Raw genomic sequence first — 19,680 nt, forward strand, 5'->3', positions numbered from 1 at the left:
GTGTGTGTGTGTGTGTGTGTGTGTGTGTGTGTGTTTAGGAATAAAACACAAGTGAGTGAACATTATAGTAATCGTTAACATAGAAGTGGTGTGTTATCAGATGATTATGTTTCAATACAAGCACATACGAAAGGAATTTGGTTATAAATAAATAAATAAAAATGTATTACAGTTGCATATAGTGTTGTGGAACACCAATAAAGTGAGTTCCTGTCGTCATTTAAAGCACTACTGCAATAAATCATACAAATAATTACATTCCTTCAGATAATCTACTTTGTCTCCAATTTGTCTCTTATTTGTCTCTACTGGTGGAGTGGACACTATTGTTATAGTACATGTTTAGTAAGCTGGAGAAAAGTGGCAAATTGTGTGGTTTTCATACATAAACTTCGTCAAGGTAAAAAAAAAAAATGTAATATGTCTTTGCTATTAGCCGCACTGTACTGCCAAATGTAAAAAGTGTTAGTGGACACATGAGTAAATTAACACTTGTTATATAGTTACTGTCGATGAAATGTGTTGCATGCCAACATACAGCTACCTGGCGCTCACTAGCGTGAATAATGCTTCCTCCAGTGGGGTCACTTCAGCTTTCTATGCTGGCCTAAACACTACTTTGATTAAATCTGTTGCTTTTAAAAATCAGATTTCAAGTTGGTGACTTTGAGGTCATCTAACAGGTGTACAATCATGCACATAACTAAACACCATAAAGTGTATGACATATTACTAGTATACACATTATATGATTTAATTATTAAAATCTAATGAAAATGGAACTCAACTCACTATTATTCAGTATCAAAGCGAGATTTATCAATGCATAGTTTAAAACTGCAAGTGCAACAAGTGCATGAAATTGACATAGACAGAATTGGTTATTTTAAAAATAAAACACTGTGTTGTGTCCTGTGCTGCCCGAATAAATGAATACATGATCCACAGCCTGGTACTGGTCTGCAGCACGGTGGTTGAGGACCCTGATAAATTATGTTATGTTATGTTATTTCCCGTGGGCTCACCACCTGCAGGAGGGACCGTAAGGGACCGGTGCTGAGAGGATTGGGCAGCAGTCGAAGGCGGGGGCCTTGACAGCCCGATCCCTGGACACGAAGAAGTGTCTGGGGAATCTGCTTAGACTGCTGCCCCCGTGACCCGAATTACGGATAAGCGGGAGAAGATGAATGAATGAATGAATGTTATGTTATGTTATGTTATGTTAAATTATATTTTTCTAAATGTAAAATGTATATTTGTAAATGTTTTGCCTCTGTTAAGCTGCTGTATGTATGTCCATTGTTAAAAGTGCTATTAAAATCAAATAGGAAATGAACTGCTAATGTAAATTATAATATATTATATTATATGATGTTGTGTTTTTGTAAATGTAACATTTTTAAACAAAATAAATATTTTCTAAAGCTATAGGACAATGGCTAATATTAACGCGCTATACATATAAAACTGGTAGAGGAAATTTTTTTAACTAAAAAATGTATAGTCATAATCAATTTACTTCTGTAAAAATGCTATTGGACATTAACCATTATTAAAGGTGCTATAGAAATGTAAATAAAATAAAATTTAACTGAATGGGGAACTGGTAGTTTAACAGTTAAGGCTCTGGGTTATCGGAGGGTCTGCGGTTCAAGCTCCAGCAGCATCACTCTGCCATTGTTGGGCCCTTGAGCAAGGCCCTTAACCCTCTTTGCTCCAGGGGTGATGTATCACAGCTGACACTGCAAGTGTAAAGACTATCACTGTGCTGTGATGTAAATGTGACAAGTAAACGCGTCTGTTATCTATAAATGTAATAATAGCGACGATTTGATGAATATGCTAATTAGCCTGAGTATGACGTCATCCGGAGACTTGCGACATGAAGTAGCTACATAGCCCCTGAAACCAACAGGGCGGCTGAGATGGCAGCCATTTGAGTGACAACCGACGTATTTTAGAAGACGGTAAAATATATATAAATATTTATATATATTTTACAACGAACTAATATAAAAACACGTGGACACGCACACGCCACGAGAGCGCGCGCTTTTTTCCACCCCCTTCCTCAACCACCCCTCCCTCTCACGTCTCAACGGTGTGTCACGTGACGCGACCGGAAGCGTTTATGTGAGCGGCGCGCGCTGACTCCCGCGCGGGCGCTGCCATTTGCTCTTTTCTTCGCAACGCGTCGCGCGGAACAAGGAGCGTTAGCATGTAAGACCTGTCCTGGATTTGTAGTCTACATTTTTACCACTAAGTGTTCAGCTCTCACATAGAAATACATAATGGAGTAACGGAGATGACCGTAATGGCGTACATGTATTTCAGTAGTTTTCTTGTATTTTTTTTTTAGGCTAGGCGTTGTTTGTTAGCTACATCATTTAGCGTGGTATTAGCATGGATAGAGCTTAGCATCTCAAGAAAATACTTCTCATAATTTTGGTTTATGTATCTATATAGTATTATTTAAACTCTTTTGGGATGTTTTACTTGTTCGGCATGACGAACTGAAACGTTCGAGGCCTAGTGTATGTTTTTTGTTTTAGCGTAGAGCCTTTTGGTGTTAGCATAATTAGCGTGTTAGCATTGTGGGAAGCTGGTTTTGTTCCAGTTTAAGCTGGAAAAGTGCGGGCACGGGCAGGAGGAGCTGGTCTTTATGATCGAGCCGTATCTGGTTTTAGTGTTAAAGGCCTATGATAGCTTTGATTCCGGCGTGTTTGCTGACATTCACACGCATTTACTAATCTGTGACTCTGCGTGAGCGCGCACGTTGCCTGTGACCGCGCACGTATGCACGCTGCCCACGGCCTGTAACGCTATTCAGTCAGTGATGCACAATACGAGGCCATGGAGCTTTTTAGGAAACTCTTAACCTGGATTTGGAGCTTAGGCCCCATTTGTGTGCGCTTTTTTAACCCTCCCGCCATCTCTCTCCCCATCTATTTCTCTTCCTCCCTCTCGTCCCTCTCTTTCTAACAGAGTCCCGCTGCTGAGTCACAACTTATCACACGCTCAACAATGGCAGAAAACGACCCACAGGTTCAGTTTAAGGTAAACCTCATACACTTCCTATTTGGGTATTAAATTCTAATTGAAAATATTTGCATGATTGAAACGCATCTATGTGAAGTTTTGTCTTTTAAGAGCAGATTGTTCAATCGTATAGCTACACAGGTTTCTGTCCCTGTTCCAAGCATGGGAATTTTCATCCAAGATCATTGTTTATTCCTTGTTTTTCCAACGGCAACGCTCAAATGTTTTCCATTTGCATGATTCGATAAGAGTTGTCAATTTAAAATGATGATTGGACTGTTTTTATGTAACTGTTCATCCACAGTTGGTTCTCGTAGGAGATGGAGGCACGGGAAAGACCACCTTTGTGAAGAGACACTTGACAGGAGAGTTTGAAAAGAAATATGTTGGTATGTAAACCATTTGAATAACTCTTAATAAATATTTTTACAAATCAGTGTGATGTATCTCTGTGGTTAAGCCTCTGGGTTACTGATCTGAAGGTTGTGGTTTAAGCCCTAGCACCACCAAGCTGCTATTGTTGGCCCTTGAGAAAGGCCCTTAACTTTCCCTTCTCCACAAGTGATTTACGACTGACCCTGTATCACACAGGATAGCTTCGTAGCAAGCTTGAGATATGACCAGATAAAGTCACTTTGCTGTCATGTACATGTAACAAATGCTCTTATTGCATGATGTCTTACTTAACCATGTACTAAAATGTAATAAATGAACTTGAGAAATGGTTCTAACTCAACTAATTCTCATGGTTTCCTGCAGCAACTCTGGGTGTTGAAGTGCATCCCTTGGTCTTCCACACCAACAGAGGCGCCATCAAATACAATGTGTGGGACACAGCCGGACAGGAGAAGTTCGGAGGCCTGAGAGACGGATACTACATTCAAGGTATTGTCCTTATGTTTTAGGAATGACTTGAGTTTTTAGCGCACATTCGTGTTGAAATGTGCTGTATGAATAACTCTCTTCTCTTCCCTCGTTTCCAGCTCAGTGTGCAATCATTATGTTCGACGTGACCTCTCGTGTGACTTACAAGAATGTTCCCAACTGGCATCGTGACTTGGTGCGCGTGTGTGAGAACATTCCCATTGTGCTGTGCGGCAACAAAGTCGACATCAAGGACAGGAAGGTGAAAGCCAAGAGCATCGTGTTCCACCGCAAGAAGAACCTACAGGTATAAAACATATGTTGGTCAGCTCTATCCTTGATTTTGAGTATTGAATATAGATTCAACTGTTGGATCATTGGTGTAGAATAAAATGTTTTACTGTAGTTTTTTCTCTTTCTCTGTTCAAGTCCGGTGCATTTCTGAAAAGTGCCACTTTATCCATTTTCATTTCAGTACTACGACATCTCAGCCAAGAGTAATTACAACTTTGAGAAGCCGTTCCTGTGGCTTGCACGAAAGCTGATCGGAGATCCCAACTTGGAGTTTGTGGAGATGCCTGCCCTCGCCCCACCAGAAATTGCCATGGACCCATCACTTGCTGCACAGTATGAGCATGACCTGAAAGTAAGTAGACCCCTACCTTCTAAAATGGCACAATGATTAGACAATGTACTAACTTTTGAGTATGATTGAACACTAATAATAAAACTTGTTTGTCTTTTTAGGTGGCATCAGAAACAGCTCTCCCAGATGAGGACGATGATCTCTAACCTGTCACCCTTAGACCTTTTTTTTTTCCTTGTGGCGTTGCTGGGTTTCCTCAGCAATTGGAGTTAGCCCCCTATTCTTCCCCCCCCCCCCCCCCTGATCTTCCTCAATTCCCCTTTTACTGTAACCCCCAGCGCTCAGATATTTTTATTTTTCAAAATGTTAAGTTTTTGTGTTTTCAGACTGAATAAACAGTGACGTGCTCGTTGACTTGTAGACATGCTCTTGTTGACTCCACCATTCAGACTCGCTTTAGGACACATTCACGCGTTTACTTACAGACATGTGCATTACGCACTCATCAGCGCATGATCGAGTGTCGCAGTGCTTACTCTCCCTCTCTGTGTGGCGTTAAGCACTTGGAGAACAACTTTGAATAAAAACATTCTCAGTACACCTTGTGGCTCGTTCCTTTTATTTCATCAATACTACGTGTTTTCTTAAGGTTTTCTGCTGATGTAGGTATAGCTTTTTTGCCTAATGGAATTTACCCTTTAATCGGTAAGCATTAGAACCATGGAGGGCTTTGTAATATGCCTGCCACAAATAATCCTGAGTAACCACAGTTTATGCAAATCAGAATTGCCTGCTTATGAATGTCGCTGGTATTCTGTGTGTAGCTTTTGGAAGTATTTTTGCATATTGCATCTGTAAATGTGGACTTTAAGAGTTATCCTAACTGCATGTTCGCTCGGTAAATGCATCGTCTTGGTTTAATGTTTTGAGCCATTTATAGAAAAAGAATTATTGCTTCAGATCTATTTGAGTACATTTTTGGTGGAGCAAAATAAACTCAACTTTCAATCTACATAATATTCCACTGTGTGCCTGGGAAAACCTTTTAAAGTGTCAGTGTTATAAACAGGTTATAGAAGTGACTATCTGATCCAGCCTGCGCCATAAATATCTGAACTTGATCACTGATCTCTTCCTGCATGAAAATATAAGGGCAATGCAGGTTGGAATATGCAGTTTAAAGTTTTTCCAAACTTGTGATATTTATGTGCGACTATAATCTTGGTGCTTTTATTTGCACAGTAGAGAAACTTATTACCCAATTGACAACTTTATTGAACTGCTTTTCTGTTGTCAGATCTGTTTCATATCTGGGGGTGATGCTTTGTTTTGTTTTTACTTGATCCAGAAGCCCATTTCTAATGTAAGGAAAAGCATAAACTATTTTTATTTACATTGACTTGCACTATAATAGCAACAGTTTGGGGACACTTCACCCTAAGATTGGTAAATGCTTTTTAAACACACATTACACATTAACACCTGCGTTTTCCTACCAATAAAAACCTTCACTCTCTTTGGGATGATGTTCTACTAGATTTTGGAGTGCGTTTGTGAGAATTTGCTTAATCATCTACAAGGGTATTAGTAAATTCAAGTGCTGATGTAGGTGAGGTGTGAAGGCCTGAGGTGCACCAGTCTTCATTCCAATTCATTGTTCAATAGGGTTGAGGTAAGAGCTCTATCGCAGGCCACTGAAGATCTTTCAAGTCATCCCATGTAAAGCATACTTTCATAGAGATGGCTTTGTGCACAGGGGTATTGTCATGCTGGAGCAGCTTTTTGTCTTTTTGTTTACGTGAAGGGGCAAATTTTATGCTCTAAAGACATCCTATACAACTGTGTGTGTTCAGCTTTGTGGTAAAAGTTTGGGAAGAAGGTGGGAAAAGTCAGGTGTCCTGATACTTTTTCCATTATATGGTGTATTTTTATTTCAAGTTTGTGGTGTTTATTCTACAGTCATGCCAAGCACCCAATTATTAATAAATTATAAAAAGACACTCCTTCATATCCTTGGTGTTGACTCATGACTCAAGCACGGTAATTGCTCTACTGTCTCTCCTAGCAACTCCTCTCTAACCGAACTTCGCTTACATAAGTAAAAGTCTAGATACCAAACTGCAAAACCTACTCTATTACAAGTCAACAATTCCAATCTAACTTAAGTAAAAGTCTTAGAGTGTCTGATTTGAAAATACCATTTGACTTATATTGAACATAGGCTCAAAGGTTCCTCGAACCTGGGACAGGTGATTTGTGAGGATCTTTTCCTTAAATACAAATTAAATTGTACACCTGAACACTGTACTAACCAAAATCAACACAACAACCACTTCAACATGCCAGAATGTAACAAAAATCGAACATCGGTCAAAAAAAAGTATGAAGAAGTAAAGCAATCTTTCAAAACAGTATCTTTATTTAACGAATACAATTACAGTATCATTTCACAAAATAGAAGAACCTTTACTACTCAATGGACAAATAAAATGAAAGTAAATAACGACTTTTCTACAGAATATATAAACCGATGAAGATGTAATTGGTTAACGGTCATTGTCAGAAAATAGTTAGGTAAAAGGTACATATATTGAATCATAAATGTAGTTGAGAAGAGAGTAAATGTTGCTTATATTTTTATAACAAGAAGTACAGTAACAAAGAACTACTTTTTTACTACTCAAGTCAAGACCAAAAAATACTTTTCTGTGAGGAACCTCGCTAAATGCTAATAATGGAGGAGTTAGAAAAAAACAAGGCGGTAAAGGTTTGCCACGAGGGGGCGCTAAATCCCCTCATCTGATTTCGTTTTTCCACCGGCATGTTTCCGGTACGATTTATTACTGTAAATATCAGTTACATTATTGTCTTTGCCCAGTACAAGTACACATCAATAAACTGCATTTTGCAAGAAATGCTTTGTCTTTTTGTCTCTAGATTCAAAAGCCCATTTCTGACATGCAGTCAGAGTTCACATTCATCCCAAAATTGTTATGGTTGAGGTCAAAGCTCTATAGCAGGCCTCTCAAGATCTTCCACTCTAACCCATATGTTCATATCATATATCTGTAAAGATCATACTGCACACTGAGATATAGAAATTTACTGTCATTGTCTAGTAGAAGTACACGTCAATGATATGCACTTTGAAATGCATCTACCAGAAGGTTAACAAACTGCAGAGAAGGATGTAAATATATGTATAACAAAAATTATTAATTGACTACGGTCAGTGTAAAGAATGTATGTATGTATGTAAGATGTATGTTAATCACAATTTCTTATATATAACAATATATAACTATATATATATATAACTATATATATATAACTATATATATATATATATATATATATATATATATATATATATATATATATATATATATATATATATATATATATTAGTATAGACATACTGTATACACAAACACACACATACATTGCATTATTATTGCATTTGATAGATTTATATTTGTATTTCAGATACCAATTATACATTTTGGCTAAGCCTTTATTTTAAAAAAGAAAAAAAAAATTCCAAGTTTAAATAAACCACCCTGGACCAGGTGGTGAAATGTGTTGTGGTCCACTGGGGCTTTTATCAAGTTTCACAAAGTAATTATTAAATATTAAGTAATCACAAAAAGCTTCAAATATCAGCTGATTTTAATGCTAAACTTTCAGGTGTCTGCTGATCAGAAATTGAAGATGAAAAGGAAAAATCACCCGAATCCCTTTATCCAAATCGACAATTGTCTTAACACAAAAAGATCATGACCTTACCAGAGATCAGACCTGGATCCAACTGAGAATCTGCAAGTGGTCCTGATGTGAGTGAGAGAAAATACTCTTACAGTCTGATGGCTCTAGAATGCTTTTGTAAGGAAGAGTGGGACATTTTGCCTGATGAACTTGAATAGGCTGTTGTAAGGTTTTTATTTATTATGTAATTAATCCCTACTTTTTTTTTGGCTTAATTTTTATTTGTTGTAATTTCACATTAAAGTTTTGAAAAGTTCTCACATGATTTGTTTAACATCCCACAAAGCTTCCACTTTAACAGGAGTTGTGTAGTTTTGTATATCTATTGAATGTATGTGTGTAGCTGTATGTGTGTATGTTTGACTGTGTGTGTGTGTGTGTGTGTGTGTGTATATGATATAATAATTATAAATGATTAACGTGTTTATAAACAATTCCTGTAGCTGTAAACTTTTTAATCCACTTCAGTCCGGGCTTTATGTAGTGTATGATAATTATGTGAGGTTTGAACAGGTTTCTCCATGTTTGTTACATCACACACACACACACACACACACACACACACACACACACACACACACACCCTAATAAACAAATGTTGTTTGATCTTTGTGTGTGTGTGTGATGAATAGCAGCTCTGTAAAAAGTGCTGTAATGGTTAATGTATTGGGATCCGACATGGTGAACAAACTGAGACATCACTCTGTAACCTGCAGAGGTAAAAAAGGAGAGGAAGGGGATTTATGTGTCAGTAGTAATAATGATTTCCATCACACACACACACACACACACACACACACACACACACACACACACACACACACACACACACACACACACACTCAGTGAGGGAAAAAAAAGCAGAGGAAGAGGAATTATGTCAGTAGTAATAATGTAGTTCCTCTCTCTTACTTTCTCGCTCACTCTTTCCCTCTCTCTTTTTCTCACGCGCACACACACACACACACACACACACACACACACACACACACACACTCAGTGAGGAAAAAAGGAGAGGAAGAGGAATTATGTCAGTAGTAATAATGTAGTTCCTCTCTCTTACTATCTCGCTCTCTCTCTCCCTATCTCTTTTTCTCGCACACACACACACACACACACACACACACACACACACACACACACACACACACACACACACACACACACACACAGAGCAAGCTGATCTAAAAGAAAGGTCAGGTAAATTTTCATGTGTGTCACCTGTTACAAGGAATAACGTCACTCAGTCTCTCTCTCTCTCTCTCTCTCTCTCTCTCTCTCTCTCTCTCTCTCTCTCTTTCTCTCACACACACACACACACACACACACACACACACACACACACACACAGGTAGGCCATCACAAACAGGGCGTGTTCAGCAAGAAAGCGGTTTGCATAGGTGTGTTTTGCGCATGCGCGAAGGCACAGGGTTTAGAGGATTGTGATTACCGAGAGACAGAGGAAGAGAGAGAGAGAGAGAGAGAGAGAGAGAGAGAGAGAGAGAGAGAGATTAAACATACACAACTGTCGTGTTAATCCTCAGAGGGGACAGATTTATAGGTTTAGACAGAAAAACCCTCCTGGTTTTGAGCACAGGAGCCATTTTTATGGAGCGTTTGTGGGAAAAGTGGACTTGGAGGAGGAAGACTTGAGCCTGAGTGAGACAAGAGGAACATTTCTTTTCAAGCCTCGGGATTTTTTTTTTACTTCCCAGCTGCTGACTTCTGCCCTCCCTCCAATTCTTCCCTCTTTTATTTTATCTTCTTTATTTATTTATTTACTTGTTTTTATTGAACATCTGTGTCCCTCACGAGCTAAAGACAACCATGAAGGACCGACTGGAGCAGCTGAAAGCGGTATGTTACCTTCAGTCCTCGGACACATCAATAACGTCTCTTTTCTTTCCCTGAAACTTTTCTCATTTACTTCTAAAGGTTTCAATAAACCAGAAGACAAGTGACAAATTCAATTAAAGAGGAAAAAAACTTCAAATCAACATCTTTAAATTTCCAATGGTTGCATCCCAAATAGGTCTCCAAGTGCACTAGGAGGTAGAAGCCTTTATTATAAGGAGAAGGAGCTGAGCTTTTATTCCCATGTTATTCCCATGTTATTCCCTTTTTATCCCTAGCTTATTCCCAGATAGGCCTTTAGAAGCAAAGAAACTGTTGGATGATGGTAAATGTATTGTGAATAGAGTAATAGATTTGTTTTGTCATGATGTCTCAGGGCGTCTGCGCAGGTGATGTGGTCAGCTGACTCCATGTGCTGGTGGCGATGGAAGAAGAGCGACAGATTTGCCTTCTGATTTATCATTTGAAGATTTATACATATAAGCGTAGCACTGCGATACATTTAATAAACCAAAATATTCAGCTGAATGAAGAAAGCGAGGACTTAAACGAAGAACGGCCACAAAAAGAGGGAGAGATAGAGAAATGAAGAAAAAGTTGATAGGAATACCGTGATGAAGAGATCAAGTCATGGAGCGTGAAAGACGTTTCAGACAGAAAAGGACAGATTGATGCCTGACTGACAGAATGATGACAAAAAGAGAGAGAGAGAATAGACAGGCAGACAAAATATCAGAGAAACACAGAGAGAGGTCGGCTAGACAGACTGATAGAATAAACAGCAGATTGACAAAGACACAGGAAAACAAGCTCACTGACGGACTCACGGACCCACAAGAGACAGACTGGTGTACAGACAGAGAGGCCAAATAATAAGGGACAGATTCAGACTCAAGACCATCAGTTGCAATAAATAGTTCTGCATTAACACAACCATTACTACACACCTCAACAATAGAAATGTAATGAATGGGTTCCCTTTTAAATCTGCTTCCTCTCAAAGTTTCTTCCTCATATCATCTCAGGGAGTTTTTCCTTTCCACAGTCGCCACTGGCTCGCTCATTAGGGATTAACAATTATAAAGAACAAATATAGGCTATAAACTTACACATCTTTTATGCAACCTTTTAACCACTTTATTTATAAAGCCGCTTTGAGACAATGTCCACTGTATAAAGTGCTTTACGAATAAAAATGAATTGATTAGACAGAACAACAAACCAACAGACAGACAGAGAGAGAGACAGAGGGGTTGCTTGGTATCAGACAGCCAGACTGACCAATCGATAAAACCACAAATAGACATAAATACACACAAACCTACAGACAGAGTGACCTACCTACAGACATAGACAGACAGAGAAACTCACCTACAGACAGAAAGAGTGACCAACAGACAGACAAAGTAACCTACAGATTAATTGACAGATCTACAGACAGGGTGACAGACAGACATACAGATGTTTTAAACAGCGGTCTGATTGGCAGACCGAACAGAGTGACTGATTAATACACCAACTGATAGAATGATAGACACACTAACAGACAGACGAACCGAAATACCAAATGGCATACAGACAATATGACAGACAGAATGAGAGATTGACAGACGGACAGAAAGGCAAGAACGTGTGATTTGTCAGTAAGGCAAAGTAAAAAAAGAAAGAGAGAGTGAACAAATGAAAGCCTGAAAGGCCGAAGCAGGATTTGTTGCCGTGGTGATGTTTTTTTCCCCTCAGCCAAATATTTCCCTCTTTGCCATGTTACCTGGAGTCTCCTGGCAGTAAATCTGGGAAAGTTATGCAAGTGTGTAGGAGCTTGTAGTGCGTTTATGAGCGTGTATGAGCGTGTATGTGTGTGTATGTGCGTGTATGAGCGTGTATGAGCGTGTATGAGCGTGTATGTGAGTGTATGTGAGTATGAGCGTGTATGTGCGTGTATGAGCGTGTATGTGCGTGTGTATGAGCCTTTATGTGCGTGTGTGAGCGTGTATGAGCGTGTATGTGCGTATATGAGCGTGTATTAGCGCGTATGAGCGTGTATGTGCATGTATGAGCGTGTGTGAGTGTGTATGTGCATGTATGTGCGTGTACGAACGTGTACGTGCGTGTGTATGAGCGTGTACGTGCGTGTGTATGAGCGTGTACGTGCGTGTGTATGAGCGTGTATGTGTGTTTATGTGCGTGTACGAGTGTGTATGTGCATGTATGTGCGTGTACGAACGTGTACGTGCGTGTGTATGAGCGTGTATGTGCGTGTATGTGCGTGTACGTGCGTGTGTATGAGCGTGTATGTGTGTTTATGTGCGTGTACGAGTGTGTATGTGCATGTATGTGCGTGTACGAACGTGTACGTGCGTGTGTATGAGCGTGTATGAGCGTGTATGTGCGTGTATTAGCGTGTATGTGAGTGTATGAGCGTGTATGTGCGAGTGTATGAGCATGTATGAGCGTGTATGTGCGTGTACGAGTGTGTATGAGCGTGTATGTGCGTGTATGAGCGTGTATGTGCGTGTATTAGCGTGTATGTGCGTGTATGAGCGTGTATGTGCGTGTATTAGCGTGTATGTGAGTGTATGAGCGTGTATGTGAGTGTATGAGCGTGTATGTGCGTGTATTAGCGTGTATGTGAGTGTATGAGCGTGTATGTGAGTGTATGAGCGTGTATGTGCGTGTGTATAAGCGTGTATGTGCGTGTATGAGCGTGTATGTGTGTGTATGAGCGTGTATGTGAGTGTATGAGCGTGTATGTGAGTGTATGAGCGTGTATGTGCGTGTATTAGCGTGTATGTGAGTGTATGAGCGTGTATGTGAGTGTATGAGCGTGTATGTGCGTGTATGAGCGTGTATGTGCGTGTATTAGCGTGTATGTGAGTGTATGAGCGTGTATGTGAGTGTATGAGCGTGTATGTGCGTGTGTATGAGCGTGTATGTGCATGTATGAGCGTGCACGAGTGTGTATGTGCATGTATGTGCGTGTCCGAACGTGTACGTGCGTGTGTATGAGCGTGTATGTGCGTGTGTATGAGCGTGTATGTGTGTTTATGTGCGTGTATGAGCTTATAAGTGTGTGTATGAGCGTGTGTGTGCGTGCATGAGCGTGTATGTGCGTGTATGTGCGTGTATGAGCGTGTATTAGCGTGTATGTGCGTGTATGAGCGTGTATTAGCGTGTATGAGCGTGTATGTGCGTGTACGAGTGTGTATGTGCATGTATGTGCGTGTACGAACGTGTACGTGTGTGTGTATGAGCGTGTATGTGTGTTTATGTGCGTGTGTATGAGCGTGTATGAGCGTATAAGTGCGTGTATGAGCGTGTGTGAGCGTGTATGAGCGTGTGTGTGCGTGTGAGCGCGTATGAGCGCGTATGTGCGCGTGTGAGCGCGTATGTGCGTATATGAGCGTGTATTAGAGCGTATGAGCGTGTATGTGCATGTATGAGCGTGTGTGAGTGTGTATGTGCATGTATGTGCGTGTACGAACGTGTACGTGCGTGTGTATGAGCGTGTACGTGCGTATGTATGAGCGTGTACGTGCGTGTGTATGAGCGTGTATGTGTGTTTATGTGCGTGTACGAGTGTGTATGTGCATGTATGTGCATGTATGTGCGTGTACGAACGTGTACGTGCGTGTGTATGAGCGTGTATGTGCGTGTATGTGCGTGTATTAGCGTGTATGTGAGTGTATGAGCGTGTATGTGCGAGTGTATGAGCATGTATGAGCGTGTATGTGCGTGTACGAGTGTGTATGTGCGTGTATTAGCGTGTATGTGCGTGTATGAGCGTGTATGTGCGTGTATGAGCGTGTATGTGAGTGTATGAGCGTGTATGTGCGTGTATTAGCGTGTATGTGAGTGTATGAGCGTGTATGTGAGTGTATGAGCGTGTATGTGAGTATATGAGCGTGTATGTGAGTGTATGAGCGTGTATGTGCGTGTATGAGCGTGTATGTGAGTGTATGAGCGTGTATGTGCGTGTATGAGCGTGTATGTGAGTGTATGAGCGTGTATGTGCGTGTATTAGCGTGTATGTGAGTGTATGAGCGTGTATGTGAGTGTATGAGCGTGTATGTGCGTGTATGAGCGTGTATGTGAGTGTATGAGCGTGTATGTGAGTGTATGAGCGTGTATGTGAGTGTATGAGCGTGTATGTGCGTGTGTATGAGCGTGTATGTGCGTGTATGAGCGTGTATGTGCGTGTATTAGCGTGTATGTGCGTGTATGAGCGTGTATGTGCGTGTATGTGAGTGTATGAGCGTGTATGTGCGTGTATGAGCGTGTATGTGCGTGTATTAGCGTGTATGTGAGTGTATGAGCGTGTATGTGAGTGTATGAGCGTGTATGTGAGTATATGAGCGTGTATGTGAGTGTATGAGCGTGTATGTGCGTGTATGAGCGTGTATGTGAGTGTATGAGCGTGTATGTGCGTGTATGAGCTTGTATGTGAGTGTATGAGCGTGTATGTGCGTGTATTAGCGTGTATGTGAGTGTATGAGCGTGTATGTGAGTGTATGAGCGTGTATGTGAGTGTATGAGCGTGTATGTGAGTGTATGAGCGTGTATGTGCGTGTGTATGAGCGTGTATGTGCGTGTATGAGCGTGTATGTGCGTGTATTAGCGTGTATGTGAGTGTATGAGCGTGTATGTGAGTGTATGAGCGTGTATGTGCGTGTATTAGCGTGTATGTGAGTGTATGAGCGTGTATGTGAGTGTATGAGCGTTTATGTGCGTGTATGAGCGTGTATGTGCGTGTATGAGCGTGTATGTGAGTGTATGAGCGTGTATGTGAGTGTATGAGCGTGTATGTGCGTGTGTATGAGCGTGTATGTGCGTGTATGAGCGTGTATGTGCGTGTATTAGCGTGTATGTGAGTGTATGAGCGTGTATGTGAGTGTATGAGCGTGTATGTGCGTGTATTAGCGTGTATGTGAGTGTATGAGCGTGTATGTGAGTGTATGAGCGTTTATGTGCGTGTATGAGCGTGTATGTGCGTGTATTAGCGTGTATGTGAGTGTATGAGCGTGTATGTGAGTGTATGAGCGTGTATGTGCGTGTGTATGAGCGTGTATGAGCGTGTATTAGCATGTATTAGTGTGTATGTGCATGTATGTGCGTGTACGAGTGTGTATGTGCATGTATGTGCGTGTCCGAACGTGTACGTGCGTGTGTATGAGCGTGTATGTGCGTGTGTATGAGCGTGTATGTGTGTTTATGTGCGTGTATGAGCGTGTATGTGCGTGTATGAGCGTGTATGAGCTTATAAGTGTGTGTGTATGAGCGTGTGTGTGCGTGCATGAGCGTGTATGTGCGTGTATGTGCGTGTATGAGCGTGTATTAGCGTGTATGTGCGTGTATGAGCGTGTATTAGCGTGTATGAGCGTGTATGTGCGTGTACGAGTGTGTATGTGCATGTATGTGCGTGTACGAACGTGTACGTGTGTGTGTATGAGCGTGTATGTGTGTTTATGTGCGTGTGTATGAGCGTGTATGAGCGTATAAGTGCGTGTATGAGCGTGTGTGAGCGTGTATGAGCGTGTGTGTGCGTGTGAGCGCGTATGTGCGCGTGTGAGCGCGTATGTGCGTGTATATGAGCGTGTGTGAGCGTGTGTGTGCGTGTACGTGCGTGTACGAGCGTGTACGTGCGTGTACGTGCGTGTGTATGAGCGTGTATGAGCGTGTGTGAGCTTGTGTGTGCGTGTGAGCTTGTGTATGCGTGTATGAGCCTGTATGTGCGTGTGTATGAGCGTGTATGTGCGTGTGAGCGTGTGTGAGCTTGTGTGTGCGTGTGAGCTTGTATGAGCGTGTACGTGCGTGTACGAGCGTGTATGTGCGTGTATGAGCGTGTACGTGCGTGTGTATGAGCGTGTTTGTGCGCGTGTTTGTGCGTGTGTATGTGCGTGTATGAGCGTGTATGAGCGTATATGTGCGTGTGTGAGCGTGTATGTGTGTGTGTGAGCGTGTGTGAGCGTGTGCAAAAGTTGCATATACACAAATGTTTTAGATTTTCATATTAAGATTTTTAAAAAGCTCCTGTGACTTATCTGCCCTCTGGTCTGTCAGACTGAAGTGAGAGATTACAGTCACTAACAGGGCTGATAGGTTGGTGTGTGTGTGTGTGTGTGTGTGTGTGTGTGTGTGTGTGTTCTCATGTTGTCTTGTTAAACTCCTGGATGTTTTACTTTGGTCTGGTGTTTTTAGAGATCTGTGTCTCTGTAATGTTTAACTTGCTGGTGGGGCTTCTTTATTCGGCTGTTGTGTGCGCACAAGTTTATTTTGAATGAACACACACACACACACACACACACACACACACACACACACACACACACACACATGTAAACAAGCATTCATAAGTCCTCTGGCAGGCTCTGTGAGTCAACCGTGGGACACTTAACAGCTGAAATGGACGTGTTTGTGTTTGTATCTGCTCCTCTTGTGAATTTCCTGGAAACCTGAGCGAACTCTTACTTTAATCGCTCCGCTTTCCTTCTTTTCCTTCCTTTCTTCTTTTTCTTCTTTCCTCCATTCAGCTGTTTGTGCAAAGTACTTTTATCCCCAGTCAGCACACACACACACACACACACACACACACACACACACACACACACACACACACACACACACACACACACACACACACACACAAACACACACACACACACACTTGTTCTGGGTATTGTTACCCATGTGGGAGGGATTTGTGCTGATCTAGTGTTGAACAGACACATCTCTCACTTGCTTTCACACACACACACACACACACACACACACACACACACACACACACACACACACACACACATACACACACGCAGCTTCTCTTCAGGAAGTTTAATGTACCCTTATCTCCCTGTCTCAGCTTTTCCAGTGTGTGTGTTTTTTTGACCTTCACACGAGCTCTTTACAAGATCATTATATTGTGTTGTGTATAATGATATTTTTTTCTTATTTGTGTGGGTGTGTGTGGGTGTTTTAATGTCACGGGGGCACATATTGTAGTTATAGTTTCAAACCTCCCAGATTTCACCTTTAAAAAGCCAGATTTTTTTTTATTGTGATATTATGAAGGAACGAGCATTCCAGAGTGCATTGCAGGTGTAAAAACATATTTACGACAGAAGCCCGACTCAGCAGTTTACAGGACGACATTAGTTGAATTAGTTGATGCCGGTCTTAGCGTAAAGACTAAAGTGCTGCTGCATCGCTTGCATTGATGTCTTAAAAAAAGGCAAACTCAGGATCATGGACAGATTTATATGGAGTACGTGTGTGTGCCGCTTACAAGTTTTGGCACCCCTTATATGAAATAAAGCACCAGAGTTAAGCTCATCTCTTCGAAGCTAATCATCATCTGTTAACAACCGGTCAGCCTGAGAAGTGTTTATTCCTCCTTTATTACAGCAGCCATTATTACTTTTTAACCATTTATAGTTACATTTCACGCTCGCAAGTCGGGTAGCTCCTGTCATCACTTACATTATAGCTGCTATAAAGTCATTTACTCACAAGACTCTTTTCTCTCTCTCTCTCTCTCTCTCTCTCTCTCTCTCTCTCTCTCTCTCTCTCTCTCTCTCTCTCTCTCTCTCTCTCTCTCTCTATGTATATATATATATAAATTCTCTCTCGTTTTGTCTGTCTTTCCCTTGCTCTCTCTCTTTCTTCCTCCTATATTTCTCTCTCTCTCTCTCTCTCTCTCTCTCTCTCTCTCTCTCTCTCTCTTCTCTCTCTCTCTCTCTCTCTCTCTCTTTCTCACTCCTCTCTTTGTCTCTCTACCTGTCTCTGACTCTTTCTCTCTCTCTTCCACCCAAAAGGGAGGTGGTAGTGAGTTGAAATCCCAGATGCCACTTCTGGGCCCCTGAGCAAGGCCCTTAACCCCATAACTGCTCAGTTTTATGAATGAGATAAATGAAAGTCACAAATATAATGTAAATGTCTCTCTGTCTCGCTCTCTACCTCTTGTTCCTAATTTCATTTGCTATCCCCTACTGTCTCTCCCCATCTCTCTCTCTCTCTCTCTCTCTCTCTCTCTCTCTCTCTCTCTCTCTCTCTCTCTCCCTCTGTGTCATTCTCTCTTGTTCTCTCTTTCTATTGCTCCCCCACTTTTCCTCTTTCTTTCTGTATCTTGCTCTCTCCCTCTTTTATCATTCTTTCTGTCTCTTTCTTTATTTTCTCTCCTGTTTCTCCCTCTCACTCTTTCTGTCTTGGAAGTTAATAACCGGAAAGCACAAAGTCCTTCGTCACGAATTCATTCCTGTGACGATTCCCACTAATTACTTTGTTACGCAACTTTTTACGCTCTTTAAAAATCTGTAAGTTCTTAGACTCTGGATCACACGATGTGTTTGGTATACAAATGTCTAAAAAACAAATATCTTCTGTTTAATCAGAACGGAGAATTGAACACTGGTGCGGTTTCATATATTTATTGTGTTTCCTAAACATTTTAATCATTTAAATAAAAAAATTTAAGATTTGTGTAATGCAAATACATTTTTGAAGCAGGCTGCACTCATGTATTATTATTTCTCAGTAAAACAGGTATATAAAATCGAAAGTTTCATTCAAACTTGCCAGCAGGTGCTCAGGCTTCATGGTGAACAGCGATATGAATATATAATATTAAATAGTTTTAGTTCAGCACTTTGCTTAGTCTCTGGTTACTGTATAGTGTTAATGTAGTAGTGGAGAATATTGAACAGTTTGTGTTACTGTGTGGTTGTGTGACTCATCTGTGGTAGAGCAATAGAATAGTTAATGTGCTGACGCCAGGAAGAAAAAAACACTTACTTTACTGCGGGTGTCCATTTGTTTTGGACTTTGTGCTCGGCACCTCGTGGCTTGCAGCATGCGTTCAACTCGGAGTATCTTCAGTGTTCCTGAAGTCCAGGACATTGTCTTATGCCACTTGTCTTATATATTGGGCAGACTGCTGCCCAGATCTCTGCATGTTTGTTAGAGATGAGATATGAGCTAAAGATGAACCCCAGATCAGTATAAACTTCCTATTCCCACTGACAAATGAAGTACACAAACCGTGGACTTGAGATGCTGTAGGTAAAATATTAGTGAAAAAATGCTCCATTTAAACTTGAGTAAAAGTACAAAAGTCTTTGCCTTCAAATGTACTTAAGTATCCAAAGTACTGTAATTGCTTATATAATTTAATATCCCCTATATATTATATCATTTTTTATCACAAGACTCTTTGCTTAATCAAATCAGTTTATGTGAAAAGACTCTAATGTGACTCTCAGCACACTGATCTATAAATAAAATGATATTAATCAGTCAAAAACTAACGATTAATATCTATTCAAATTATCATGAGCACAAAACTTTTTTTTTCCATCAACTTTCCATGCGGCCAGTTCAAATCTGGAGTTTCTTCCATCGTATATTTTTCCCAATATGTTCTGCTCCCTGTCTAACTGTATGTTGGCGATCAAAACAACTTTAAAACCGAGCGCTCAATCCTGATTGGTGGCTTTGCTGCGTGTTTGACCAGTTACGTTTTTATGCGTTAATAAATTAAAAGGAACGACGATTTCGCAAAATGTAGTAAAGTTAAGATATCT

General features: G+C 40.9%; 2 protein-coding genes across 4 annotated transcripts in view; both read left to right on the forward strand.

Moving 5' to 3' along the window:
• Positions 1 to 2,064: 2,064 nt before the first annotated feature.
• On the forward strand, positions 2,065 to 5,089 carry ran (RAN, member RAS oncogene family). Its single transcript, XM_083560676.1, has 7 exons — positions 2,065 to 2,220; positions 2,986 to 3,057; positions 3,344 to 3,428; positions 3,799 to 3,924; positions 4,023 to 4,210; positions 4,379 to 4,549; positions 4,651 to 5,089. Exons 2-7 carry the CDS (start codon positions 3,025 to 3,027, stop codon positions 4,693 to 4,695), a joined length of 648 nt encoding a protein of 215 aa, XP_083416802.1. The 5' UTR covers positions 2,065 to 2,220; positions 2,986 to 3,024; the 3' UTR covers positions 4,696 to 5,089.
• Positions 5,090 to 9,627: 4,538 nt separating this feature from the next.
• The window catches only part of stx3b (syntaxin 3b), a 47,362-nt gene continuing 37,309 nt past the window's right edge, over positions 9,628 to 19,680 (forward strand). Inside the window, exon 1 of one of the 3 annotated variants that reach the window (XM_083560657.1) lies at positions 9,628 to 10,111. In XM_083560657.1, the coding sequence (XP_083416783.1) occupies positions 10,082 to 10,111 (30 nt within the window). In that variant the 5' untranslated portion in view covers positions 9,628 to 10,081. The remainder of the gene's footprint in view (positions 10,112 to 19,680) is intronic. The other 2 variants (XR_014536674.1, XM_083560658.1) reach the window with 2 other exon arrangements.

This window comes from Silurus aristotelis (genome assembly GCF_946808225.1).
Source record: "Silurus aristotelis genome assembly, chromosome: 14".
Classification (NCBI taxonomy): Eukaryota; Metazoa; Chordata; class Actinopteri; order Siluriformes; family Siluridae; genus Silurus; species Silurus aristotelis.

Coding starts and splice junctions, on each gene's coding strand:
- ran (XM_083560676.1), top strand. CDS start 3,025: ATGGCAGAAAACGACCCACAGGTTCAGTTTAAG. Junction 3,429..3,798: donor GTTTGAAAAGAAATATGTTG/GTATGTAAACCA, acceptor GGTTTCCTGCAG/CAACTCTGGGTGTTGAAGTG. Junction 3,925..4,022: donor AGACGGATACTACATTCAAG/GTATTGTCCTTA, acceptor CCTCGTTTCCAG/CTCAGTGTGCAATCATTATG.